Below are 27,537 nucleotides of genomic sequence, written 5' to 3' on the forward strand. Positions count from 1 at the left end.
TGAATTGCTTACTCCTGCAGGCTCCCTAATCCTGGTGGGTCGGGCCAGGCCAGCGGCTGCAGGGACACGGCCGGGCTGGGGCTGCCCGCCACGCTGGGTGGCACAGCACCAACTCGCCCACCCCACTGCAGCGGCACCGACTCACCCACCCCACTGCAGCGGCACCGACTCGCCCACCCCACTGCAGCCTCGTGTCCCCTTCACTGCCGGACGTCCCTTGGGGTGGGGACGCTGCCTGTGGGCTGAACTAGGGGCTCCTCTAGGGAACAGCTCCTCTGGTTCTCCCTGCCTGATCCCCGAGGCTGTTTCTCTTTAGCCTCCGCAAGGAGCGTCCCCTTCACGGTGTGCACAGCTCTGCTGCTCGCCCAGGCTCCCCTCCGAGCCGGGCTGGGGACACCACTGCTCACTGCTGGTGTTTTGTGCCCTGGCAAAGCGTGGCAGCAGGTCCTGATCTCCCTGAGATGGGAACACAGCCAGCCCCAGCAGGAGCCTGCCTGGGAGCAGGGACCTGCTGGAGACCCTCAGACCACAGGGCAGAGAGTGGAGAAAAAAAGAGCGCCAGCTCCTGGATCTTCAGCTCTGAAGCTCTTATCTTGCTTCTCAGGTTCCCTGCTTCTTCTCCCGGGCAGAGCTGCCCTCCCTGGCTTGCTGCCACTGATGTGTGTGGAGAAGTCACACAGGGGTGTCTGAGCTGCAGGAGCTCAGGTGGGGGAAGCGGAGTGAAGAGGGACAAAGACATGAGGTCCTTCAAAATCCGTACCCAGGAGCAAACAGGGAACCTGCTGGCCCACAGCAGTCCATGCTGAACCACCCAGCAGCAGCAGCACTGCCTCCACCAGCTGAGTGCCAACCACGATCCAGAGATGCTGAGACCCTGCCCTGGCCCCAGGGGTGGGGGCCCAGGATGGGCACGGCCCCACGGCCTTCCCTGCAGCCCCACGGCCTTCTCCCCAGCCCCACGGCCTTCCCCCCAGCCCCACGCCCTTCTCCCCAGCCCCACGCCCTTCTCCCCAGCCCCCTGTGCTGTTGGGAACTCAGTGCCTGTCCTGGGCAAGGGAGGTGCCCCGGTTCCGTGCCGTGGGCAGGCAGCCATGTGTGGTTAATGGTTGATGAAGCTGCTGTTCTGGTATCACTGCCAGGTGCGATATTTGGGGTGACTGTGGGGTGACTTTGGTGCCGCCCCTGTGCTGCTGATGGCGGAGCAGTGGCAGCAGCTCCCTGTCCCCATCCTGGTGGCCAGCCCGGTTTGTCTGTGCCTGTGCCAGCAGCCTGCAGGGAGCAGCAGCCGGGGCAGGTTCACTCACAGCACGGCTGTGATGATTTTCGCAGAATTAGCCCCATGAGGCTGAAGTGATTTGCTCGAGTGTCAGCTCTTGTCTCTATGTTTAGGGTGGCACTGTCAGGGGACAGCCCAGCAGGGACAGGAATGTGCTATAACATGACCACAGGTGCTATAAATAGGGCAGTGCCATGTGTCAGGAGGAGTGGCTCAGCTTCCTGAGGGGCAGCAGGATCTGATCTCCCTCTGGCACCAATGGCTTTCCAGACATCTCTGAACACTTGGGGTGCCACTGCTTTTAAAACAAGTGTCCGAAATCCCTGGTCAGACTGGAGCTGAGGACAGGAAAACCCTCCAGGAGCCCGAGGCAGCCCCAGGTCACGCCTCCCAATGCACACACCAGGATCAACAGCCAGGAAAACCTCAAAATCCACCCCAAATCTGGTGAAACCCGCACTGGGCTCCAGAGAGGGCAGGAGGGCCAAGCCCACCCTGATGTGAGTTCTGCTGGGCCCGAGCTGAGGTTATGGGTGGGCAGCTGTCCCTCTGGCCAGGGAGGAGTGCAGCCACACAGCCTCTGACCCTCTGCCAGGGCCTCCCCGGGCGGTGCCAGCGGGACCCGCAGCAGCCATTCTCGTCTCCTTGGTGACTGTTGCCAGGTGAGAAACTCCAAGGCAGAATTTATTTTCTTGGCAGATACATGAAGATGTTCCTCGCCAGAGCCGTAACCAGAGCGTGCCCCGGCACGGCGCTGGGCTGGACCCTCTAGTGCTGCCAGCGCCAGCAGGAGCCCCAGGGAGGGCAGTGCCCGGGGCTGCCCGGCCCTGGCATCGCTCCCGGAAGGCAGCAGGTGCTTTGGGGCTATTTCTGCCCGCCGAGTGCCACCGGAGAGGGAATGAGGCGAGAGCAGCGCGGATGGGCGCGGATGGGCGCGGGCTGGCGGGCTGCCCTGCCCTGCCCCGGCTGCGCTGACCCCGTGAGTACGGCCCTCGGGCACGGGGAACCCACCGGGCACCCGGGGCAGGCAGCAGAGCTGGGGCACGGCCGGGGGGCTCGGGCTGGGCAGCGATGGTCTGCAGGGAACACGGCGGGCAGGCAACAGGGGCTGCCTGCAGAGCCTTCAGCTGAGGTGGCACCAAAGCCGAGGTGATGGCAAAGACCAAAAGGTCCTGGCAGAAATACTAGCAAGTGGTTCTGCTTTGCCTGGAAGCACAGCAACTCTGCCTGAAAAGGGACCTGTGGTGGGCAAGGACACCCACAGGCTTTGAGCAGAGACTGATCTCTCTGTTCAGTGTGTCCCAGCGCTCTGGGCTGGGAGCTCTGCGAACAGCCACATTGTCCCTTTAAATCCCAGCACAGCGCTGGTGCCTGGCGCTAACCCCGGATCACACCAGCTCCCAAATCCCAAGAGCTAATTACAGGCAAACGCCCCAGTCAGGCTGGAACACGGGATATTTACAGCCTGTGACACCAAGACCTGCTGGGGAGGAACTGGGGCACCGTGGTGCAGGTTTTCAGTGTGCTGCTGGGGAGAGTGGATGGTTTGTGCCCCACTGCCATGCTGCCATTGAGGGCATCCATTCCCTGAGCTCTTTCGGGTAAGGGAGGTGGTTTTCCCCGAGTGTTCTTTGCTCCCTCACACCGGCACCATCACCCTGTGCTGGAGGCAGCAGCAGGCAGGAAGCATGCAGGGAGGTGTTTGCTTTTCACCCAGTTCCTGGCAGGGAGCTCCCCAGCCAAAGCATACACAAATTTCTAGGAGAGGCTTGGAGCTGAGCGCTGTTTGCTCTGCTCCCTGCTGCAGGACAAGCTGCCTCCTTGTTCCTGCCCCATGCCCACAGCTCTGGGAAGCCCTGGGATGGCCACAAGCCCTGCCCAGGCTCCTACAGTGGTTTTGTTGAGAGCCTCGTGGTGCTCCTGCTGCTTTCCTGCGTGGGAAAAGCACGCATAAACTGTTCCTCCTGCCTGCTGGGATGCCCAGGGCACCACAGGCACAGCCTGGCTGGGTTAGCACTCTGCCAGGGCTGTATACTCTTACAGCAGGGACCAGAGGAATCAGTTAATTAAAGGTAATTTTAACCCTTCCTGCCTGGCTTAGTGTTACAGCATCACCCACTGCCTGTGCTGGGACTCTGGCCAAGGAGGCATGACTTCAAAATGTGTAATTATCTCAAAGACCTATAAATGCACCCAAAGGTAACTCTGCTTTCTTGTTAAAGAGTTGAAGTGTGAGGCAGCTGGCATGGCCTGTGCTGTGCCTGCAGGCACCCTCTGGCAGCACTGAGCCCCGTGCCCAGACCCAGGGGGCTCAGCACAGCCTCCAGTGAGATTCAGAGGGTGAGGTCCTCAGCACAGGTACCAGATCCTCTCCCAGCAGGGTCAGGGTGAGGCTGCATGAGGAACTGGAGTGGTCAAAGCAGTTGCATGATGAAGCAAATGGAATAAACATTCCCCCAACCAGAAACTATTCCACAGACTGCTGGGGCAGGGAAAAATACAGCTGAGTTACTGTGAAAGCAATGCGAAATCCAAACAGTTTAGGCTGTGGAAACCAGTCATTTGCAAAGCTATTTCCAAACTAAGACAAAAATTCCCAGCTCACAGATTCCCGGGAACCTCCCAGCCCTGCCGGTCTGGGCTGAGGGGACAAAACCGTGTCCCCTTCTCACATCCCCATGGAGCTGGGGCACACTGTGATTGCCACTTCGGCCAGCACCCAGCGGGGTGTTCTGCTGACCCTCACGTCCCCTCTGTGGCTGTGTGGTTAATGCCCAGTGCAGGCTGCGCTGCCGAGGAGCTGCAGCTCTGCAGCCAGGCACCCTCCCAGTGCAGGGCTGCATGTGCAGGGCTATATTTGGGGATCTGGGGAGGCAGCAGAGCGCTCAGCATGTTCCAACCAGCACCCTGGGAGTGGTGCCCGCCCCGGGGCCTGGAGAGAGCTGGGGGAGAACTCTGGCACCTCTCCCACCTGGGCTCTTTCAGGGTCTGGCTTGGAGCTCCCTGTCTTTTCCAAACCATTTTCTCTCCTCCTTTTACAGGAGCTGAGCCGCCAGGCAGGCATGTGGAAGGCAGACAGGGTTATTTTGAGGCTGAGAGCCGGTGAGGAAGCTTGCTTCCACCCCTTGTGCAGCCCAGGCTCCCACACACAAATGTCCCGGCACATCCGAGGGGCTGGGAAAGCTGCACAGAAACCCTGTGCTTTCACACAGAGAAGGTCACCACCCCACTGCCCTTTGTGCAAAGTGTGCTGTGTGAACACTGGGATTAAAAAAAAAATTGTAGAGGCTGGGATTAAGAAATTAATGAAGCTGGGATGCTGTCCAGGGCAGGGCAGGCACTTGCAGAGACAGGAAAATCAACATCTACATGTGGTAGTGAGACTCAGGTGCCTTGGGGATCCCCAGTGATCCTCGTGGGTCCTGTCCAGCTCAGAAGATTCTGTGATACTGTGGTTCTGTGATTCTGTGATTTCATGATTCTGTGATTCTGTGATTCTGTGATTCTGTGATTCTGTGATTCAGTGATTCTGTGATCCTGTGATTCTGTGATTCTGTGATTCTGTGGTTCCATGATTCTGTGATTCTGTGATTCTGTGATCCCGTGATTCTGTGATCCTGTGATCCTGTGATCCTGTGATCCTGTGATTCTGTGATTCCCTGATTCCATGATTCCGTGATTCTGTGATCCTGTGATCCCGTGATTCCCTGATTCCATGATTCCGTGATCCCATGATTCTGTGATTCTGTGATTCTGTGATTCCCTGATTCCCTGATTCCATGATTCCATGATTCCATGATTCTGTGATTCCATGATTCTGTGATCCTGTGATCCTGTGGTTCCATGATTCTGTGATCCTGTGATCCTGTGGTTCCATGAGTCCATGATTCTGTGATTCTGTGATTCTGTGATTCTGTGATTCCATGATTCCATGATTCCATGATTCCGTGATTCCCTGATTCCATGATTCCATGATCCTGTGATCCTGTGGTTCCGTGCCACCCCCAGGGGCCGTTCTGCTTCTGGGGGTTCCAGAGTGAGGGGCAGCAGCAGCCACGGGCTCTGCCGGTCCGGAATTCATCCGCTGTGGAGGGGCACCCCTGGGGAGGGGGTCCCAGTGCCTGGCCCGGCCCTGCTGCCCAGGGCAGCACTGCTCCAGGCAGTTTCTGGGGGCAGGGGCGGCCCCGGGTGTCTGTGCAGGCTGAGCTGGGCTGGGCTGGGCTGGGCTGGGCTGGGCTGGCAGGCAGAGGTGTGGCCGTGGGGCTGGCGGGGACAGGGAGCGGCAGGGCAGTGGGACAGGAGCTCTGGCTGATGCTATCTGTGACCCACATCATTTTATGGCTTGTCTGCTGTTTACAGCACACAGGACAGGTGGGGTCAGGCTGCAGAGGTGACTCGCAGCATGAACAGCTCCTGCTGCTCCGTGCTTGGGACAGAAAATGGGATAATAACTGGTGTGCAAAATGCTGTGAGGCTTTGTCTCTCCATTCCTTCTGATGGCTGCTGGGGCTTACGGATACAGGACTGGAATTCTTGCTTGCTTAGACAGTTCCTCTTAAGTATTTCATCATGAAGCAGGGGAAGCTGAAATTAAAAATATGATGAGTTGATGCCCAGCCATTGCTCAGCTGAGGGTTTGGTGACCTGCCAGACTCCTGGGGAATGCTTTTAATTAGGATAAGTGGAAGTTGCATAAATGGTACAAATGGCACGCTGCTCTTGCTGCTCATACAGAGCCGTGGGTACAGTTGGCAGTGCCACAGGATGTGTTGTCACTGGCTCAGCAGCCAGCCAGGCACAGCTCCCGTGCACAGCTCCCACCCCAGCTGGTCACCATCGCCAGTCGGCCTGGACACTGCTGCCTGCACCCTCTGCCCTGCCAGAGGGTTTATTTGGAGAGGCTGTTTTCCAAAAACGCCTTGAAAATATGTAACTGTCATAGCAGAGCTGAGGGCTCACACACAGATCTCCTGTCCCCACCAGTCAGGCCAGTCCCCATGAGCTCATGGGGTTTGTGGTTTCCCAGAGCAGCTGTTCAATTTGGGAGTAGAAGCTATGAGCAGCTGCAGGGACAGGGATTGCTTCTGTGTGGGAGCTGTTGCTGGGGGAGGTATGGCCTCCAAAGTCTCAGGCAGTTTTATTCTCAGCCTGATAAGCCTGGTAATGCTTCCAGCCTGGTGAAATGGGGAAACCTCCTGTGCATGTGCTTTGGGAGGTTTGTGCTTTTGCTGGCGTGGGGCAGGTGCAAGGACAGTGTCTCTGTTGCTAACGTGGGCACCTCCTTGTGACTGGCCTGGCTGTCAAGGGCTGAGCACTGAGAGCCTTTTACAAGTTACCTAAAAATTCCTGGTCCACCTAAAGTGGGGAAAACTGACAATGTCAGACACTCTTTGCCGTGTCCCACGTGTCCCAGGCAGGCAGCGTGTGCCCAGGCTGGACTGGGGGCTCTGGCAGGCTGTGGGTGCTCAGGGAGCACAGCGTGTGCTCATCCCCCTGTGCCCTCACCACCACTCCTGGCGAGAGGTGGGCATGGCTGCTGCTGGGGGCACAGCAGGGACCCCCATGGCCACGGGGTGGGGCAGCCCAGCCTCGTGTTCCCACCCCTGGGAGGGTGACCAAGGTGGGACAGACAGAGGGAGGGGGCTGAGCGCTGGGAGCTTTGGCTCTGTCAGCGAGCCCACACATCCCATTATCTCCAGGGCAGGTCCTTGAAGGTGATGGGAAAGCACAAGGTCATGGGTGGAGGCAGGAAATGCAAGATACAGGAGACACATCATCTCCCGTGTAACAGCGTTCCCAAATCTCGACACACACACCAGGCACTGGGGGACCCAAAGGGTGTCCCTGACATAGCTTGTCTTGCAAGATACCAAAATGCTCCCTGCCCTGACAACACCCTCCCTGCCACACGCTGCCCTTGGAGCGCAGGACCGTGTGGTGCCATTTCTGGGTCTGGAGCTGGGGTCAGGCCCCGGATCTGAGGTGCTGGCGGGTGCAGGCAGCTCTCTGGCAGCTCTCTGGTTCAGGCAGGGCTGGCACCCACACTGGCATCCTTCCTGCCCCGCACTGGGACCCCAGTGTCCCTGGGGCTACCTAACAAATCTCCCCTGGCAGGACCCTCCATGTGCTGCTGCACCTTGGGGTGTTGGAACTGCCAGGAATTGATTGGGCCTGGATTGACAGGGGGGTCCTGGGGAGAGCCCCAAAGTCCCGAGGGCACACCCGAGGGGTAGGACAGGGATTGTCTGCACCGTGACTGGGAAGGGGGACCCAAGGTGGGTGCTGGGGGGCTCTGGGCCGTGGGTCCCGGCCACCCCAGGGCGGCGCTTCCCTGCAGAGATGGGGAGTCCTCGGCAGAAGGTCCCGGTCCCACACAGGGGTTTTGGGGCAGAGGTGCAGGTGGGGCTGTCCTGGGGCAGGGCTCTGCACACCTGGAGGGGACCGGGACAGGGCAGCGAGGGGGTCCTGGAGCAGGAGGGTGATGGCCGGGGCAGGGATGCGGCACCGGGAGCCGGGGGTCCCGGGCTCGGCGGGGCCGGGGCTGTGCGGGGCCGTGCGGGGCTCGGGGGGACCGGGGGGCACCGGGGCCGTGCGGGGCCGTGCGGGGCCGGGGCTGTGCGGGGCTGTGCCGGGGCCGTGCGGGGCCGCCCGTCGGGGCTCGGTGCGGCGGGGCAGCCCCGCCCCGCCCCGTTCCGCCCCGCAGCGCGGCTCCTCTCTCCGTGCAGCCCGGGATGGCGGCGCGGCGGGGCTGAGCGGCCGGGCCGGGCCGGGCCGGGCCGGGGCCGCCATGGACGGGCCGAGCGGGGGCTGCCCGCCCGCCGCCGCCCCGTCGCGGGCCAGGCTGCCGCTCGGCATCGTCTTCTCGACGGCGCTCTTCTGCGGGGAGGGCGCGGCGGCCGCCGTGCTCTGCCTCTCCTACGGCCACTCCGACGACCGCTTCTGGCTGGCGCTCACCGTCTTCTTCGTGCTCTGCCCCTCCGTGCTGGTGCAGCTCACCCTCATCTTCGTGCACCGCGACCTCAGCCGCGACCGCCCGCTCGTCCTGCTCATGCACCTGCTGCAGCTCGGGCCCGTCATCAGGTGAGCGCGGCGGGGACCCCGGGCACCCCCGGGCACACCCCGCACCCCCCGGTACCCCCGGGCACCCCCGATACCCTCGGACACCTCCGGTACCCCCGGGCATCCCCGGGCACCCCCGGGCACCCCCGGGCACCTCCGGCACCCCCGGGCACCTCCGGAAACCCCCCGGCACCCCCCGGCACCCCCGGGGACCCCCGGGCATCTCCGGACACCCCCCGGCACCCCCCGGTACTCCCGGGCACCCCCGGCACCCCCGGCACCCCCCGGTACTCCCGGGCACCCCCGGAAACCTCCGGGCACCCCCGGCACCCCCGGTACCCCCGGGCACCCCCGGGCACCCCCCGGTACCCCCGGCACCCCCCGGTACCTCCGGACACCCCCGGGCACCCCCGGTACCCCCGGCACCAACGCGCAGAGCCCGGCAGGGCCGCGGGCAGCGGGTGAGAGCAGGAGCGGCGCCGGGCAGGACCGGCACCCGGGACCGTGTGGCCGTGGCCATCTGCCCAGAGCTGCTCCTGCCGGTTCCGTCCCTCCTCCCCGCCGCTGCTGCTCCCGGCCCCGCTCCAGGCTCTGCCAGCCCGCTGTGTCCCCGCTGCTGTGCCCCGCTCCGGGCAGGACACGGCTCTGCCAGCCTGCTGTGTCCCCGCTGCTGGGAAAGCTCTGCTCCGGCTCTGGGGGACAGCCAGCGAGTCACTCCGCCTCTTGGTTTCGCCAGGGTTTGGTTGGGCTTGTGCTGGGAGCACAGGGGGAATCCCCGGTGGGTGAATACTGACACGGCATGGAGATGATCAGGGGAGGTTTAGATTGGATGTCAGGAAAAGGTTTTACGCCCAGAGAGAGGGTGGTGGAGCTCTGAAAACAGAGGTGGTGGAGCTCTGAACACAGAGGTGGTGGAGCTCTGAAACAGGCTCCCCAGGGAAGGGGTCACAGCACCTGGCCTGCCTGCGTTCAGCAAACGTTTGGACAATGCTCTTGGGCACACAGTGGGATTTTGGGATGTCCTGCATAGGGCCAGGAGCGGCACTCAGTGGGAGTTATGGGACATGGAGAAGAGCTAGGTGCAGGAGTGGGGCTGGCATGGGAACTGTGGGGCCACTGGGCTGTGCTGGGAAGAGGACAGTGAGGGGGTGGGTGGATGTTGCACAAGCTGATCCCTCATTCCTTGGGAATGCTGCGGTGCCTCCCTGGCTGTCATCACCCCGGGCAGCCTGCTCCATGAGAACACAGGCAGGAGGCATGGCACAGCACCACCTCCGTGGGGCTCCTTCCCACGGGCAGACCAGCAGCCACGCTTTGGGCTGTTCTACCCACAGGGCTCCAAAACCACCCTGGCTGCTCCGCACTTCCTCTCTCACTGGGAATGAACAGTGAGCCAGATGTGTCCCCATCACCATGTCTTAACTTCAGAGCCACCTGGGGCCCTGCCTCGGTGCTGCCAGGCTGTGCTGGCCCACAGGATGCTGTGGCTCTCAGCACACCAGCCGAGGCTGTCTGAGATGGGGCCGGTGCTGCCCAGCTGCTGCAAGAGCTGGTCGGGGATGCCCGGGGAGGGCTGCTCCAGCCGGCTGCTCGGGCTGGAGCTGGAGCCCAGCCTGCTGAGAAGGTCTGGCAGGGCACAGGGAGCCACCTGGGACTACCCTTCAAGCTGGGCCTTTGGGGTGAAACTGTTTTCCCATTAGAGTTTGCAATGAGCCATGAGTGCTGGCTTGATCTGCCCAGAGAATTTATCCTAAACCCTCCCTCCCTTTGGGTTTGATACTCAGCAATTTGTGCTGTCCTGATAAGCGCTCATAAATAATGATGTCCTGTTGGTTGCAGAGGCAGCTGTCCCCAGGCAGGAGCCAAGGAGATCCCCCTGGCCACGCACACCCACCCGTGGCTCTGTGTGTGTGGAGGGTTTCGGGGGTGCCCCTGTCCCTGCAGGCCCGGCAGAAAGGCACAGCCCTGCCCTGCAGAGAAGGGGCTGCGGAAGCGCTGCCTTATCTGCCCGTGCCACACACGGCTTCACCCTGCGCCCTCCTTCCTGCCGTCCCCAGCAGGGAGGAAGCGTGGAAGCCTTCTTCTGCTCAACATGAGAGATCAAAGACGACTCTGATGTTCTACTCTGATATTTCAGACTTTCTTCTGCCTCTGCTTAGAGGAAGAGGTTTTTGCTAGCTGGGAAAACAGATCCCAAGGGCGATTAACACCTTCCTGTAGCTGCAGCTCCCAGCAGAGCCGCTCACCTCTCCCAGCAGCCGTTTCACCCTCGCTGGAGCAGCTGCTGCCCCCTGCTCCCCATGATTCACGGAGTGCTGGGGCAGAGGAGCAGCCCCGGGGCATCCCCACGGTGCTGCTGTGAGCAGTCAGGGGGTGCCCGCAGCTCTGCTGGGCACTGCCCGAACGCTGGGGCTGCCCTTGGCGGGAGCGGGTCAGCACCAGGCCGGGTGGCAGGGGACAGCGGGGTGACAGCTCCCGTGTCCCCACAGGTGTGTGGAGGCCCTGGTGGTGTACTGCTGGTCGGGGCGGGAGGAGGAGCCCTACGTGACCATCACCCGCAAGCGGCGGCTGCGGAAAGGCTTCGAGGTGGAGATGGAGCAGGAGGTGGGTCACTCGGAGCGCCGCCTGGCCACGCACCGCAACGCCTTCAAGCGCATGGCCGTCATCCAGGCCTTCCTGGGCTCCACCCCGCAGCTCACCCTCCAGCTCTACATCAGCGTCTTGGAGAAGTACGTCCCTGTCGCCCGAGGTAAGGGCACGTGGGCTCCCCAGGAACCCCACCAGGGCTCCCTGGCAGCTCCTCAGCTGCTGCTGCTGATGTGGCATCCAGGCGATCCAAAAAGTCCCTCCCGGGACACGGCTTCCACTGGACTGCCCAAAATGTGGAGCTCAACCCACAGGAGCTGGGCACTCAGCAGCTCTCTGCAAATGGGAAAGAGCAGGCGTGCCAGAGGTGCCAGGCTCTGCTCCCAGCCCCGTGCTCATATCTGCCCTCCAGAACCAAGCCATCCACCCAGTGCCATGTCTCATAAGAGGGTCAGGTCCCTGCCCTAGCCTGCTCCAGTCCCCATTAATTTTTTCCATCTAGCTACAGGCTCTGGCTTCCCTCAAGTCCCCCCTCTGTGTCTATTTCTGCACATTTTCCAACAGCAGAGCTCCCAGCCCAGCACTCCCACTCCGAGGCTCCTTTGCCTGCTCCCAGGATGTTTGTGTGCTTGGGGGTGGATATGCCAGAGCAAACTTTTAACTCCCATTTTGGCACCGAGCTGGGCACGCAGGTGTGCCCCTGCACCATTCCAATTACAGCGCTGGGTGCAGGAGCTGCCCTCACCCACCCGCACTCCCAGCAGTGCTGGGGGCCCAGACCTTGTCACCTGTGCCCACAGCAGGTGCATGGAAGGGGAAGCACAGGAGATGCCCCATGGAAACCCCCTAATTTGCCACAGCCCTCTGCAAAGGCATTTTGGGGAGTTGCAGACGCACAGGAAGAATGAGTGCCAGTGCTGCTCTAGCAGTAGATGCAGGAAGTAAATACCAAATGATGTGTTTTGGGTGATTCCCTCGCAGCTGGAGTGTCAGCTCAGCCCTGCAGCTGGCAGCCACCATGGATGGGACCAGCTGCACTCTTCTGTTTGTCTCCATGCTATTCCTGGCTGTGCTGAACGTGAGCAGCTGAGGCATTCCCTACAAATGACCTTGGCTTTGCAGCCCTCGCACGGGGCTGGCTCTTGGGATGCCTCTGGGGCTACGGTGCTGCACCTCTTGGCTGGGATGAAGGCAGAGGGGCCCTCGCAGCACTGACTGTGCCCTGCTTACCCTTGAGCAGCATTTCCTGCACAGGGCAGGGGGGCTGGGGCACGGCCCTACTGCAGAAATGGCTCCATTTGGCCAAGGCATTGGTGTAGGGAGAACCTTTGGTCCTGAGCCTCCTGCTGCCAGCAGCTTCCCCCACAGCCACCTCATCACGGGGACTGTCACCACCATCCATGAGCTGTTCTGGCAGTGCTCACGCTGAGCCCTCTGCTGTGAGCCCAGGGTTTGGCACCCTGTTCTGCCCACCCAGGACTGGCACCCAGGTTTCCCACCTGGAGTGTCACCCCACCCTTTGCACCCCAGGCAGCGGAGAGGCCGGACAGAGCCAGGTCTGCTACGCTGCCTGACTGCCCTGCTCTCCCTCTGCAGCCGTCCTCATGGCCGTCTGCCTGGTGTCGGTCACCTACGGAGCGCTGGTCTGCAACATCCTGGCCATCCAGGTCAAGTACGATGACTACAAGGTGCAGCTGCGGCCGCTGGCCTTCCTCTGCATCGTGCTGTGGCGCAGCCTGGAGATCTCCACCCGCATCGCCGTCCTCGTGCTCTTCAGCACCGTCTTCAAGCACTGGATCATCCCCATCGCCCTGGCCAACCTCCTGGTGGTCTTCTTCCTGCCCTGGGTGCAGTTCTGGCGCAGCGGCAGCCGCCTGCCCGACAACGTCGAGAAGAACTTCAGCCGCCTGGGCACGGTGGTGGTGCTGTGTGCCTTCACCCTCCTCTACTCCAGCATCAACATGTTCTGCTGGTCGGCCGTGCAGCTGAAGCTGGCCGACCGGGACCTCATCGACAAGTCGCAGAACTGGGGCCGCCTGGCCGTGTACTACGTGGCCCGGCTGGCGGAGAACACGGCCCTCGTCATCCTCTGGTACTTCTTCAAGACCGACGTCTATGAGAACGTCTGCACGGCGCTGCTGGTGCTGCAGCTGCTCCTCGGCTACTGCCTGGGCATCTACTTCATGCTGCTCTTCTTCCAGTACCTGCACCCCTGCCGCCAGCTCTTCCACCACAACGTGGCTGACTTCCTGCACTGCGTCTGCTGCCGCCGGCGCCCGCCCGGGACCCCGCTGTGCCTCCAGGCACCCCTGGAGCCCGGCGTGAGGCACAGCATCGTCTGAGCCCCCGGCCCGGCTCCTCCAGGCAGCGACGGACACGGGCATGGGCAGCACAGGGCTGCGCACAGCCAGGGGATGCTCCTGGCACGGGCCGAGTTCTGCCTGGTCCTGCAGGGGCAGCAGGTCCCAGCGCATCCCCATGGGGGCAGGGGGACAGGAGTGTGCTTGCCTGCTCAGGACCACTCACATGGACATGAAGGAGGGTTGATTTGGATTGGACACAAGGAAGTTTTTTGCAATGAGAGTGGTGAGGGACTGGCACATGTTGCCCAGAGAAATGGTGAATGTCCCGTCCCTGAAAACATTCAAGGCCAGGTTGGATGGGCTCTGAGCAACCTGGCCTAGTTGAAGATGTCCGTGCCCATCTCTGGAGTGTAACTAGATGGCCTTTAGAGGTCCCTTCCAACCCAAACTATTCTATGACTCTACAGTTCTACAGCTTATGGGGTGCCCCAACATTTGCCCCACAAGCTGGCTGCCACACGGTGCACAGCCCTTGGGGTGCCCCGACACCCCACCTGCTGCTGTGGTGCATACGGTGACCTTGGGCCGTGGGTGCCATGGGACTGTTCTAAGCAGTAAAGAAACTTTGCTGTGCTGCGCGTCTGGGTGCTGGCAGTGACTCACGCGAGGGTGGGGACCCGGCACTGGGGTGCACACACCTGCTGCCCACGGAAAACTCCCCTTTACAGGCACCGAAACGGGGCTGTGCCAGCGGGAAGGGGGGATGGGGGAGCCCCCCGGTGGAGCTGGTAAGGTTCAGGAGCATGGAGGATCGGGGCTGGCCTCATCCTGTGCTTCCGTCAGCACGGCCATGGCTGCAGGCCAGGAGAGAGCAGCATGCCAGCAAGGAGCAAGCCTGTCTGACCTGTTCCTCCAGGCTCAGGGGCCCAGAACAGGCTGCTGCTCCCAGCTGGAGCACTGCACACCCCAGGGCTCAGGGTCCGGCAGTGGGGGCAGGCAGGAAGGGAAGGGTGGCTGGCACAGCAGTGGCAGTGGGTGCTGATGGGACCCAGACATCCTGGCCCCAAACCAGGAGTGTGACACCCCCACCCCAGCACCCAATTTTGGGGTCAGCTCAGTTCGGGTGCTGGGCTGAGGATGCTCATCAGCCCTGGGTGCAGCCCTGGGTGCTCGGTCTTAAATCACCCAGCCTGTAATGGATGCCCGGGCTGGATCCTGGCACCAGCACAGCGCCGTGCCCCCAGGATGCTTCTGTTCCTCTGGTGGTTTCCCTGCAAAACGGGCAGTGAGGGAGGCCAGGGAAAACTGAGCTGTTGAGCCAGGTTGGATTCTCCGCAACTTCTTCCCAGGACATTCCTGCCTTACAAAAAAAGCCCTTTTTTGTCCTCAGAGGTTGCAAAACCCCAGGAGGAGCAGGCAGACACCCTGTGTGACCCAGCCGTGGGGCCACGGGGGATCTCTCGGGGGGGACCATCCCCGGCCAGCACAAGGGGCCCGTTTCGGTGTTGGCCGGTTGGGTCAGCCCTGCCTTCCTGGAAGGTGGTGGCCTTTGAAAGCAGCGGCATTTCCTTAAAGTCTCCTGAGGGGAAAGTCCCGTTCCCGGGCCGGGCCGCTCACAGCGCCCGCTGCCTGCATAAAGCGCCGGGCGGGCACAGCGCTGGCACGGGCACCATGGGCACCTGCCTGGTCAGCCACTGGGTCTCAACCACCATCCTGGTGAGTGTGTGGGGCTGGGGGCGCAGCGGGGGCCAGGCACGGGGGCTCAGGGGGCTCAGAGGGGAGATGGGCACCCATGAGCTGTCCTGGGCTGGGCTGTGGGGAGACACGAGCATCCCCTCTGCTCGCCAACCCGCGCACACCGGTGGCCAGGGGAGGGATGGGCTCTGCAAAACTGAACTCTTGGGGAAAACACAGCTCACGGGAAAGGGGGTCCTGGAAAATTTAAAAATGCTGCTGCTTTGCCTGGCCACTTTGGCTGGGAGCCTCCCACGTGCCTCTTCTCCCCCTGTGAGAGGAGGAGGATCCTGTGAGAAGCTGTGGCAGGGTGAGGAGCTGGCACCATAGGGACCATCTGCCAGTGCCGTGCTGCAGCATCTCTGCTGTAACAGAGCTTGCCTGGCCAGCACCCATCGGCTGCTCAGCACTGCGTGAGGAGCTGTGAATGCTTGGGAACATGGGGGTTGACTGACAGTTGGGCTATTTTAATTTTTTAAGTTACTTAAAAAAGAAAAAGAAAACAGCCAAAAACCAAATACACAGCAGGGTGTTTTTTTTGGGACCTCTGCAAAAATTCAGTGGCTGTGAGAGGCGGCAGTGTGGGCTGCAGTGGGGTTAGGCAGGGGACAGCAGCACAGTGGGACCAGGTGCACCAGCTCCCTGTGAAACTTCCTTGTCCCAGAATCTTTCCCACACAGTCCTGAGCACCCAGATCTGCCTTTGCCGTTACGTGGGTGTTGCCTGCTCCTGCCTTTCCTCCTTCCTCATGCACGGGTGATGCACAGGGCAGTGTGTGACGAGACAGCAGGTGTGCAAGGCTCCCACAGCTGTCCCCACCTTTGACCCTGTGTCCCAGCCCCGTGCGTGACAGGGCAGCTCCCAAGGAAGCGGATACGCTGTGTGTCCTGACACCTCTGCCTGCACCCGGCCTGACTGCTGCAGTGGGAGACACTCCCGGGACAGGGCCCCTCACCAGGCTGTGACTTTCCCCCACAGGCAGCCTGGCTGGGCATCAACATCTTCCTCTTCACCTACTACTTTCTGTTCTTTGACCGGGACGAGCGGTATTTCTACACCAGGGCCATCCTCGGGGTAAGGTGCTCCCCAGGGCACCCTGCCTGCCCAGGCAGACGAGCCCCTCGGGGCCCTGCTGCAGTGGGGTGGGGGCTGCAGCACCCCACGCCCCTTCCATGTTCTGTTCTCTTCCAGCCCACCATCATTCCATCCCGCTCTGTGCTCTGGCATTACACCATGCTAGTAGTCCCTGTCTTGATCCCTGTCTGGTCTCAGCCCAACAGCATCCCAGCCCAGCCCAGCATCTCCCGCCCCTAGTCCTCTCCTGGCATCCCTCCCAGTCCCCATGCCAGCCCAGCATCTCTCCATCCCAGTTCCCAGCCTAGTTCAGCACTGACTGGCCCCATCCTGACCCAGTCCTGGCCCAGCACGACAGGCCAGTGGTGCTCACCCCTCTCTCCTCCCCAGTCCGCGTTGGCATGGGCTCGAGCGTCAGCCAAGTGCCTCAACTTCAACAGCATGCTGATCCTGCTGCCCGTGTGCCGCAACCTGCTCTCCTTCCTCCGGGGCACCTGCTCGGTGAGTGTCCGTGGTGGCACAGCCAGCGTGGCCGTGCCAGCCCTGTCCCCTCCTGACACCGCTGCCTCTCCCGGCAGTGCTGCAGGCGGACCTTGCGGAAGCAGCTGGACCACAACCTCACCTTCCACAAGCTGGTGGCCTACGCACTGGCCCTGCTGACAGGTACCCCCTGCCTGGGATGGGGCAACAGTGGGGACCGGGAGCTGCCCGGTGGGTGACTGCCCGTCCCCTGCCCAGCTGTGCACACCATCGCCCACCTCTTCAACCTGGAGCGCTACAACCAGAGCCAACAAGCCACCGACGGCAGCCTCCCCGCTGTCCTCTCCAAGGTGCACCTGCAGGGCAGCAAGTGGCTGAACCCCATCCACTCCAACCAGACGGTGAGCGTGGCCTTGGCACCCAGAGCCGCCACCACCTGTGCCCTGCTCCCCTAACCCACCCTGCTGCCCCTGCAGACCGTCGAGTACGTGGCTTTCACGACCATCCCGGGGCTGACGGGGGTGATCATCACGCTGGCACTCATCCTCATGGTCACGTCCTCCACCGAGTTCATCCGCAGGAACTACTTTGAGCTCTTCTGGTACACGCACCACCTCTTCCTCGTCTACTTCGCCGGCCTCGTCATCCACGGCATCGCGTAAGGCTCCTCACGGCTGCCCAGGGCAAGGCAGCGAGGGGCAGGGCACACAGAGCCCTGGTGGGGCAGCTGCGGGGACACTGGGGCTGTGACTGCCATGGCCAGGGCGGGCTGGCCCAGCTGGCCTCATGCAGCATGGCTCAGCCCTGGCGGGAGCAGAAGCTGGCCCCTGGGCTCATCCCTCACCTCCCTGCAGCGGGCTGGTGCGTGGGCAGACGGAGCAGAGCATGGCAGAGGTGCACCCCTATCACTGCGCCGAGTACCTCACACAGCGGGGGCAGAACTGCACCCACAGCTGCTGCAAAGACCCCGAGTTCGGGAGCATCCCTGCCGAGGTAGGGCAGTGGTGGCACGGCTCTGGGGGAGAAGGACGCTCTGGGACGCTCTGGCCCTGCTCAATCCTTGCTCTCCTCCATCTTCACAGTCCTGGAAGTGGGTTCTCGCCCCCATCGTCCTCTATGTCTTTGAGCGGATCCTGCGGGTCTGGCGTGCGCAGCAGAAGGTGCTTGTCACCAAGGTGGGTGGTGCAGGGCCTGTTCCTCTGCCAGCTCCGACCCTTGGGGTCACCGGTGCCACAGCCCCTCGCCGTGGTGGCTGTGGGGAGGCAGGCAGGGCCCACGGGCACAGCCCCTTCCTCGGGACAGGGGCCAGGCTGGGCGCTGAGCCCTGCCCGTGCCCCCAGGTGGTCATGCACCCTGCCCGCGTGCTGGAGCTGCAGATGCAGAAGAAGGGCTTCTGCATGGAGGTGGGGCAGTACATCTTCGTCAACTGCCCCACCATCTCCTCGCTGGAGTGGCACCCCTTCACCCTCACCTCTGCACCCGAGGAGGACTTCTTCTCCATCCATGTCCGGGCAGCTGGCGACTGGACAGAGCGTCTCATCGACACCTTCCAGCTGGAAACTCCCAGGTAGGCTGGGGAGCGCCCAGCAGGTCATGCCAGGGATGTGGGGAGGCCGTACCTCTCACCCGGGCCCTGCTTTGGCCAGGGTCAAGGTGGACGGTCCCTTTGGCACGGCCAGCGAAGACGTGTTCCAGTATGAGGTGGCCATGCTGGTTGGAGCGGGCATCGGCGTCACGCCCTTTGCCTCCATCCTCAAGTCCATCTGGTACAAGTTCCAGCAGGCTGACCAGACCCTCAAGACCAAGAAGGTACAGAGTGTCCCACGGGACCAGCTGTGGGTTCTTCCCCTGGCTCTGCTCCACCTTGAGCGACCCCTCTGCCCCTGCATCCCAGATCTACTTCTACTGGCTCTGCCGGGACACAGGAGCCTTTGCCTGGTTCAACGACCTGCTTGCCTCACTGGAGCAGAAGATGGCTGAGTCGGGCAAGGCAGACTTCCTCACCTACCGCCTCTTCCTCACTGGCTGGGACACCAACATTGTGAGTCAAGCACAGGCTGGCACGGCTGCAACAGGGGGACACGGGGTGGCCAAGCCAGCACGGGCAGGGCGAGCATGACAACGGCTTTTAGGCACTAAGTCCAGGCAGAGGGTTTGGTGGGACCAAAAATGGATGCTCCTCTGTGGTGAGGGACTGAGAGGGCTCATGGGTGGTGCCTGGGGCTCTCACCATCCCTGCCTGCCCAGGCCAACAACGTGGCGCTGCGCTTCGACACCGCTACGGACACAGTGACGGGCCTCAGGCACAAAACCATCTTCGGGCGGCCCATGTGGAACACGGAGTTTGCAGCGGTGGCTGCAGCCCACCCCAGGTGAGAACTGAGCATGGAATTCAGGATGCTGGAGTCAGAGGCATGCCCTCTACCCTGGCACTCAGCACTGGGCTGGCTTTGGGAGAGGTGTGCTATCCCGGGCAGGGAGCCCGGAAATCTTTTAAATCCCTTTTCCCCGAGTTGCCCACCTGGCACTGACCTGCCCCTGCTGTTTGCAGGTCAGTGGTCGGTGTGTTCCTCTGTGGGCCGGAGGCCCTGGCAAAGAGCCTGCAGAAGTCCTGTCACCAGCACTCCAGCCTGGACCCCAGGAAGGTCAAATTCTACTTCAACAAGGAAAACTTTTAAGTGGCAGCGAGGCTGGCGCCCCAGCAGGCAGGGACCCTGCCTGTACTGCCTCGAGCCTTTCCAAAGCAAGGCCAGGGATAAGCATCATCCCTGCATGCACTGAAGCCAAGCAGGACACAGCAAGGTTCCCCGTCTCCATGCGAAATCCCAGGTTCAAAGACTGCTGCCTGCCTGCCCTGCTGCACAAGGATCCTCATGGAGCAAGTGGGCCTGTAGCTCCACGCAGCCCCCTCACTGGGAAACCAGAGCCACGTTCCCTGATGCTGCTGGAGCAGTGGGAAGCAGTGGGAGCCCAGTGGGTTGGGCAGAACCGCTGGATGGGGATGGGACGTGGGCATCCATGCAGGTGACAGGGGCCAAACGTGCCCCTCAGGGTTTAAACATTCTTTTGTATAAGAATAAACTAAACTTCCTTTTCTTTGTAATGAAAGCCCCGTGGTGACCCAACTGTGCAGGTACAAAGTAGCCCATGCTCTGCCCTTGCAGGGCTGCAATAGAAGAGCTGGTTGATAGCAAACCTTCTGGGGTGCAGGATCAGACACCCCTCAGCACGGGCTCGCTGCCACCCTGGCACCCCAGAGCCAGCCTGCACCCAGCTCACAGCTCTGCTCCCACTGCAGCTCCCACCAGCATGTGCAGAGAGGGAAACCCCGCTCCCTGAGCAGGCTGGCGTGGAAAGTGATACTGCAATTGGATCCAGAGCCCTTCCTGCCTGCCCAGCAGGAATAGAAAGCCAAGCTCTCTGTCCTGCCCTTCCCCTAGACCCCTGTAAACAGCATGGCACAAGAAATTCCATGATTAGTTCTTGCCCTGTGTGGGGAGGAGGGAGGGTGGCAAGTGGTTCAGATAAGACTGGAGGCAGGCCACACTGCCCTCAGAACACAACACTCCACTCTGGCCTCCATGAGAGACCAAACAAGGCAGCCAGGGACATGGATTTACTCAAACTCTCCTCCCACTTTATTTCAAACACCATAAAACATACACAAAAAAAAAAAAGAAAAAAAAAATAGGATGAACTGGAGGGAAAAACCTCTTGAGAGTGACATAACCTCTGCTAAAATGCACCATCAGCTCAGGTAGCAATGGGAAGCAGCTGCCATGGAGCACCATCTCTATCCAGGCACAAGGCATCTCCATCTTGTGCCTGCAGAAAGGAGAGGAGGGTGAGCTCAGCACAGAGGGAAGCAGGGCAGAGTCCCATCCTGGGCAGCTCTGCTTTGCTGGAGGGGAACAGGCACAGGGTGAGAGCAGGTTAAGGACATCACCTGTCAGGGTGCCCCCGTGGATTTCTGGATTTGCTCCTTCAGAATGAGGATGCTCTGCCGCTGTTCTGGGGGCAGCATGGCGATCTGGTCTGCTGTCAGCTGCAGGACCTGCATGATCAGTGCTGCCTGTGGGGAAAGAGGGGTCAGAGATGTGCCCTGTCAGAGCAGCCACAGCGTACCAGAGCTAGGGAGGGGCTGACCCCGCCACAGAAAGGCTACAGGAAGTGTTGCTCCTACTGTCTCACCCTTTCCCTTTTGTTCTCTCACCTTCTCGTGGTCCTGGGGCGTGACCTGGCTCTGTCCAGGGCTAAAGCCTCCAGGCTGACCAGCCCCTTGGACTCCTGCCCCAGGTATGCCTCCTCCCTGCATGCCTGCCCCAGCCATGTTAGGAACCTGGGGGAGTAAGAGAGGGGTTAGGGACTGGGGAGTTTCCAGACAGAGCAATACAAACTCAGGAAGGTAAAACAGATGGTCAGATGGATGACTGAAGATGCCTGAGCATGAAGAGATAGTGCATTTTATGTGCTCTCCCCTCCCAACTCCTGTGCTCCTTTCTGTGTCTCAGAAGAGGTGGGGAGAGGCCTGAGCCTTGTCCTGTCCCCAGCTGATGGGCAGTGCCTGGGGAAATGGGACAGATGCCCTGACCCCTCAGAGCTAGTGCCCAAAGCCTGGTGCTTCCCAGAGCTGCTGCTCTGTGGGACACCCCCCACCCAGCCCCAGCCTACAGGACGCCGAGCAGAGCCGTGTGTACCTGGCGGGGCCCCTGCGGGCCACTGGCTCCCATGTTAAGCGGCCCAGGACCCTGTATCCCACCAGGCATCGGGCCCCGCGGGTTGGGACCGGGCCCTCGAGGCTCCAGCCCCCGGGGCTCCAGGCCCCTGGCCTCCATGGCCCTGGCTTCCAGCACTCGTGGCTCCAGCACCCGCGGCTCCAGGCCCCGCGCCTCCAGCGCTCGCGCCTCCAGCACCCGCGGCTCCAGCCCGCGCGGCTCCAGCCCTCGGGGATCTCTTCCAACTGCGGAGGAAACACAAGGTGAGCTCCTGAAGGAAGCGGCGCTGCAAGGAGCGTGGGAGCGAGCCTGCCGCCGCCTCCGTCTGGGGGCCAGCGAGCACCCGAGACGTGCAGGGCTGGGGGCAGAGGGGACATGCCTGGAGAAAGTCCCTTGCACCCTGGGAGTGTCCCTCCTCGCCTGGAGTCAGTCATTTCACTGCCCAAACCCCCTTCCTATGCCTTGGGTCGGGGCAGCCGGCTCTGCTCTGACTTCTTGCCTGCACAGTCCAAGCCACCCAGTGTTTCATGCCCCCTCTCTCACCTCGAGCATCCATCAAGGGCCCCCGCGGCTCTCCCATCAGTGGTCGGGGTTCTCCCATGGGTCCCCCCCTCATCTCATGGGGGGGGCCACGGCTGTCATGACCAGGCATATGGTGCATAGGGGCTCCCTGGTGGGGCGGCCCAAGGTAACCTCTGACGCAGAGAGACGAGGAGAGCAAAGCAGGAGGAGGAGAAAAAGCGAGAGAGTGTGAATCAGACACTGGCTTGGCACGGTCTGGGCAGAGCGCTGGGAGTGCCCCCGAAGCCGGCCGCAGGGGAGGAGGGTGAGGCTGGCACAGGGATGGGTGCTGGTGGCCCCATGCCACAGGGCAGCTGCCATCGCCCCGGGGATGTCCCTTCCCCGGGGAAACGGGCCGGCCCCCACGGCTGGCAGCACACAGGCCTCCGACCAGGCAGCAGCGACTCCCGGAAGGCTGGTGCCATCCCTGTCCTCAGCGAGAGGCTACCCTTGGGCAGGGGACGGTGCCAAGGGCTCCTCTCCTTCCCTCTCCCCTCACCTGGGCTCCACTTCTCCAGTGACTGAGAGCAGGGTCCCTCCGCGAGGGTCATTCGGGGCATCTCCCAAAAGGCCTCGGGGCGGCGGGCCACTAGCAGGTAGAGGTCCACGCTGCATAGGGGCCCTCGGGTCTGGCATGGGCACTGCCAGGGAGACACACAAGAGCTCGTGAGGATCTGCATGACCAGTGCCGTGCCAAGACTGTCCCCGGCACTCTCAGGCCGGGCGTGGGGCAGCCACGCTGCTCCCCTGAGCCGTGCTGTCTGCTGGGGACACAGCCCCACACACGAGGCTGGAGCACACCAAAGCCCCTTCCCTGGCTGCCAATTTTATTCCTCTCTTTTTCTTCTCGGGTTTTATTTCAGGTTTCTTATGGCACCAGGGGCCAAACCAAGCATGAGTGCCCCCATGGCAATCCCTACAAGTGTGGGCATCAACACCCTGCTGACGTGGGGCCAAGAGCAAAGCAAGACCTGACAGGCTCCTGGAAGTACAGTGTCAAAGGGGGCTGGATCTTAGGCAAAAGCCCTTTCCAAACAGGCTCTCCTTTCCACTGGGGGCTCCATGCACGGTTCTAGCCTGTTGTCTCCTGTAGCCCTAGAAGAAATCCTGCCTCCTTCATCTCCTCTTACTGCTGTCAGGCTACAAGGAGTGACAGACAGTCCCTGGCCCTGAGAACAGCAGGGTGAGAGCTGCTCTCTGCACACTCCACAACAAGCTCCACGGGAAGAGGGAGCTGGTGCTGGGGTACCTTGAACGCGTTCGATAGACGCAGGCCTGGCAGGTCCCACGGGCGAGAGCTGCAGGTTCCCTGGGCAAGCAGCAGGAAAAGAGGGAAAGAGCAGACACGTAAATAGTGTATGCACACACGCACCAGCTTTGGGGACAGTGCTGCCTGCAGGATCACGCATCCTGAAGTCCCCAGGAAAAAATACAGAGAAAACGTTGCAAGTCTGGCTTTATCAACCTGTTCCGTTCACACCTCTTTGTCACCACAGGCAGGACAGCCAGCGTGGCACGGTCCTCCCCTCACTCAGGGACAGAGGCAGGCAGAGAAGACGTCCTGCCAAGAGACGCGGCATTCTGGGGGGCCACGCTGGCCCCGTAACGCACACCCAGCTTCTGCTCTCCAAAACCTTCTGGGTGCCAAGAACTATCAGACAGCTTTCAGGAAGACAGTGCCCACCCCAAAGAAAATGAGAGCCAGCTAACCCTAAGGCCAAAGGATCTCAGACTAGATTTGCACGTTGCTGAAACAAGGCCTAGAAGTCAAGGCAACAGAGGTGACAGGTGTCTGCAGGTGTTGTTCCTGGGACAACAGGAACGCTGGGGCTGTACTAACCTACGCATGGCAAGGTGTGACCCGTAAGGAATCGGGTCCCAGGGCCGGGCCGTACAGACCGTGCCTGCTGAGGGAAAGCCGAGTCCGCCCAGCCCCTGCCAAGCCTCAAGCCCAAGCGGAGACCCAGCTCCCTCTGCTGGGCCCGGCGCGGGAGGACCGGCGGCTTCCCGCGCCCGGGCAGCGGAGGAGCAGGACAAGGAGCAGAGAAGAGCAAGCTCTGCCTGCCCGCACAGGCACAGCGAGAGACGCGGGCTCACAGAGGCGGAAAACACAGACACATCCCGCTCGGTGGGGCGGGCAGCTCTCCTGGCTTCAGGGCACGGCTGCACAACGGTGCAGAGTGAGCTGGGAGCCAACTGGGACATGGGCTGAGCCCTGGAGACAGGGAGCTGCTACCACAGCCTTGTGCCTCATGAACAAACCTGGGCTGGGCACAGCCAGGCTGCAGACAGCTGGGGCACAGCACTGCTCACTGGAGCGAGGCTCACGCCACACACAGCACTACACAGCTGCTTTACCTTGTCCACGCTCCAAGGGGACAGGCCCTGCACCCGGCATCCCAACCTGTGGCTGCATCCCACCTGAGAGGGGACAGGCAGAGATCAGACCCCTCCTCAGCCATCCCTGATAACTAACCTGGTCCTTTGGTCCCAAATACCTTCTTGCTCCCAGCTCCTCGGGGAGCATCTGGAGATTTATTCCCTTGGCGTTGGCTCCCCCTGAGGGACAATCCAACTTTGCAGCCCACCTCTGGCAGCAGCACAACCACAATGTACAGTACAGGACTACACGTGCTCTCGCTGTGGTTAGGGGGAAAGCAGAGGGGGGTGTCTGCAGGACCTGTGTGCTCACAGGTGGGGCAGCTCAGCCCAAACTCACCTCCTGGAGCCATGGGGCCAGGGCCTGGGCCCTGCACAGGGGCTGCCATCTGTCCTGGGGCTGGCACTCCCCCCTGCATGGGTGGCTGCATCAGAGGAGGAGCACCATTGACGTGCATCCCGCCCTGCCCGGAGAGACACTGGATGTCAGGGACACCCCGACACCTGGGCACGTGCCCCAGCTGGGAGAGCTGGCACTGCCCATTTCTCCTGCACAGCTCCTGTGCTGTGCAGGCTCTTACCATGGGCTGTGGCTGGGATGACGGGGTGTTCTGCGGGTTCAGCTGCGCGTTGGGCCCCGGCCCAGGCCCTGGCCCCGGCCCAGGCCCCGGCCCTGGCACTGCCTGCTGGTTGCCCGGGATCAGAGGAGGAACACTGGTCTGGCGATGCAGGATTTTCTAGGGGAAGAAGGAGAGAGGAGTTTATTTCCACTGCCACTGCAGAAAGGCCACCACCAGTATCCTCCAGCCCCGGATGAGCAGAAGGGACAAACCAGCGCGATCTCTGGGTCGACGATCCTCATGACCACCTGGGCCTGCAGCAGTGCATAAGCCAGCTGGGGGTTCTGCAGCAGCATGTTCCTGGCTTCCTGGGGGCTGTTCTGGACACACAGCTGGGAAAACAGGCACTGATCAGAGCTCTGACAGGCCGTGACACGGCTGGGAGGGTGCAGGCAGTGGCGGGAGGAGCTGCGCTCACACAGGGAGCACCTGCACTCACCTTCATCTGCTTCATCAGCTCAAACATCTGCTCGGGTGGCAGGCTGGCCACTGCCCGGCTGATGGACTCAGGGGCATCCTCTGGGTTGACAGGGTCCCCATAGGGTGACTCTATGATGGGTGCACCTGTGCCCAAGCCTGCAACACAGTTGGTGACTTGGTACTGCGACACGAACAGCGCATGGAACAGCTCAGCAGGAGGGGAGCACCAGCCCACCGGGGGAAAAGGAGCCAGCAAAGCCAGGGAGACCTTAGGAGGAATTTGTTCCCAGAAGGGGTGATTAGGCATCGGAGCAGGCTGCTTAGGGAGGCTGTGGAGTCACTGTTCCTGGGAGCGTTTAAGTAAAGACTGGATGTGGTGTTTAGTGCTCCAGTCTAGCTGATGCAGTTTGTTTGGTCAAAGGCTGGACCATGATCTTTACAAACCTTTTCCAACCTAAGTAATTCTGTGGTTCTGTGATCGTCTGGGAGTGAAACCCCAGAGCTGAGCCCATGCATCCCTCCGGGGAACTACCCACAAACACCTCTGAGAGCAGCTCAGCTCTGCCAGCCTGGCAGAAGAGACCCAGCCCGCCCCGCAGCACTGCCCAGGCCTGAGGCAGACCCCAAAGGCCGACTCACTCTTGAGCTCCTCCTTGTTCTTCTCGCTGGCGGCGTTGTCCACGCGCAGCGCCCTGCCACTGAACTCGCGCCCGTTGAGGTTGCGCATGGCGCTGAGCGCCGTCTCCTGGTCCTGGTACTCGCAGAAGCCATAGCCCTTGGGCTTGCCCGTCTCCCTGTCGTACACCAGCCTGGCGAGAGGAGAGCAATGCTGCTGCTGAGGGCACTGCGGGCAGCCCTCGCTCCGGGGCACACGGGGAGGGCAGCCCAAGGCACGCAGCAGTCGACCCACGCCAAAGCCAAAGGGCCTGCGGCTCCTGGCACAGCTGGTCCCGAGGCTGCAGGGGCAGGACACCCACCAGTGCCAGCTGTGTGCCTGCCATGACCCCACACGGCACAGGCTGCTCCCCAAAACCTGAACGGAGAGCTCTCCAGAGCCTGGTGCCCTGTGGGGGCACAGGGATGGCAGTGTGGAGCACAGAGCCTGACCGGCACCTCAGCACTTATCAGGCACAGCAGGGCAGCTCCTCCAGCCCAGAGCTGCGTGCCCACAGCCACCTGCTGTGCCCGGGACACTGTGCTCCATCTCCAGTCAACCCTGGCACAGCCCTGAGCACTTATCAGGCACAGCAGGGCAGCTCCTCCAGCCCAGAGCTGCGTGCCCACAGCAACCTGCTGTACCCAGGGCACTGTGCTCCATCTCCAGGCGACCCTGGCAAGGCCACCGGGTCCCTCTGCCCCGAGCACAGCTGGCACAGCCTCACAACCCCTGCAGCTGCTGCTCTCTGTGAGGAAACGGCCTGGAGGGGCCCGGGGAGGTTTACACGGGATATCGGGCGAAGTTCCCTCGCCAAAGCGGCTCTCAAACAGCACAGCGGGCAGCGGCCGAGTCACGGTCCCGCGGGTGGCCAGAAGCGGTGTGCACGGTGTGCGTGTGGCACCGGGGGCACGGTGGGCCGGGCAGTGCGGAGGGAGCGGTGGGGCTGGGTGGCTTCAGGGCCCTTTCCCAGCGTTAAGGATTCCCGGTCCCACGGTTCCCAGGCCGGCTCCGCGGGGCTCGGTGTGCGCCGAGCAGGGGCACCGGGCGAGGCCTGCGGCCGCTCTCACCTAAAGCTGACCACGGGCCCAACCTCCGAGAAGATGTCCTTCAGCTGCTCCTCCGTGGCCTCATACGGGATGTTCCCCACTGCGGAGACAGACGGTGCCGCCGGTCAGCGCGGCGGGTACCGGCCCCGACGGCGAGGGGCGAAACCCGCCGGCCCCCGCCTGCCCTGCCCGTGCGCGGTGCCCGTTTCCCCGTGCGGGCGGCGGTGCCCGTTTCCCCGTGCGGGCGGCCTCACCGAACACGGAGCGCAGGGAGCGATCCACGGCGGGGTCCCGCACCGACAGCCCCGCCATCGCGCCGCCCGCGCCGCTTCCGGCCCGCTCCGACCGCGCTTCCGCTTCCGCTTCCGCTTCCACGGCAACGGCCCCGAAAGCGCTCCGGCGGGAAACCGGCACTGCCGGCAGCGGGCCGGGACTGCCCGGGACCCGGCCGGGACTGCCCGGGACCGCAACGGGCTGTCCGGGACCGCAACGGGACTGCCCGGGACCGCAACGGGCTGCCGCGGCCTCGGGTACCGCCGGCACCGGGAGCGGCCTCGGGTACCGCCGGCACCGGGAGCGGCCTCGGGGATCCCCGGCACCGGGAGCGGCCTCGGGTACCGCCAGCA

At 62.3% G+C, this 27,537-nt stretch overlaps 3 protein-coding genes across 13 annotated transcripts; 2 read left to right on the forward strand and 1 right to left on the reverse strand.

The window, feature by feature from the left end:
* Nucleotides 1-2,114: 2,114 nt before the first annotated feature.
* On the forward strand, nt 2,115-13,862 carry XKRX (XK related X-linked). The gene is made up of 4 exons (XM_041716127.2): nt 2,115-2,255; nt 8,002-8,356; nt 10,825-11,084; nt 12,518-13,862. The coding sequence occupies exons 2-4, from the start codon at nt 8,064-8,066 to the stop codon at nt 13,261-13,263; spliced, it is 1,299 nt and encodes a 432-aa protein (XP_041572061.1). The 5' UTR covers nt 2,115-2,255; nt 8,002-8,063; the 3' UTR covers nt 13,264-13,862.
* On the forward strand, nt 2,143-19,620 carry NOX1 (NADPH oxidase 1). 3 transcript variants are annotated; one of them, XM_072929017.1, is made up of 13 exons: nt 2,143-2,255; nt 15,937-16,032; nt 16,423-16,533; nt 16,611-16,695; nt 16,771-16,913; nt 16,989-17,170; nt 17,367-17,505; nt 17,595-17,687; nt 17,853-18,079; nt 18,159-18,321; nt 18,407-18,553; nt 18,760-18,884; nt 19,064-19,620. In XM_072929017.1, the coding sequence occupies exons 1-13, from the start codon at nt 2,175-2,177 to the stop codon at nt 19,188-19,190; spliced, it is 1,719 nt and encodes a 572-aa protein (XP_072785118.1). In that variant the 5' UTR covers nt 2,143-2,174; the 3' UTR covers nt 19,191-19,620. The 3 variants fall into 3 exon arrangements, with proteins under 3 accessions (XP_072785118.1, XP_030128250.4, XP_072785119.1); XM_030272390.4 differs by lacking the exon at nt 2,143-2,255 and adding an exon at nt 14,006-14,940; XM_072929018.1 differs by lacking the exons at nt 2,143-2,255; nt 15,937-16,032 and adding an exon at nt 14,006-14,940.
* Nucleotides 19,621-20,127: 507 nt separating this feature from the next.
* Nucleotides 20,128-27,321, reverse strand: CSTF2 (cleavage stimulation factor subunit 2). Of its 9 annotated transcripts, none has more exons than XM_072929013.1 (15): nt 27,166-27,321; nt 26,933-27,011; nt 25,847-26,016; nt 25,227-25,363; nt 25,000-25,119; nt 24,828-24,904; nt 24,508-24,524; nt 24,147-24,209; nt 23,038-23,097; nt 22,288-22,429; nt 21,771-21,922; nt 21,210-21,472; nt 20,726-20,851; nt 20,459-20,584; nt 20,128-20,337 (listed from the first exon to the last, which is right to left on the reverse strand). In XM_072929013.1, exons 1-14 carry the CDS (start codon nt 27,221-27,223, stop codon nt 20,462-20,464), a joined length of 1,587 nt encoding a protein of 528 aa, XP_072785114.1. In that variant the 5' UTR covers nt 27,224-27,321; the 3' UTR covers nt 20,128-20,337; nt 20,459-20,461. The 9 variants fall into 9 exon arrangements, with proteins under 9 accessions (XP_072785114.1, XP_012428452.2, XP_072785115.1 ...); XM_012572998.5 differs by having other exon boundaries at nt 24,508-24,631; nt 24,749-24,904; XM_072929014.1 differs by lacking the exon at nt 23,038-23,097.
* Nucleotides 27,322-27,537: the final 216 nt, after the last annotated feature.

The sequence above is a fragment of the Taeniopygia guttata genome, chromosome 4A, assembly GCF_048771995.1.
Source record: "Taeniopygia guttata chromosome 4A, bTaeGut7.mat, whole genome shotgun sequence".
In the NCBI taxonomy this organism is placed as follows: domain Eukaryota; kingdom Metazoa; phylum Chordata; class Aves; order Passeriformes; family Estrildidae; genus Taeniopygia; species Taeniopygia guttata.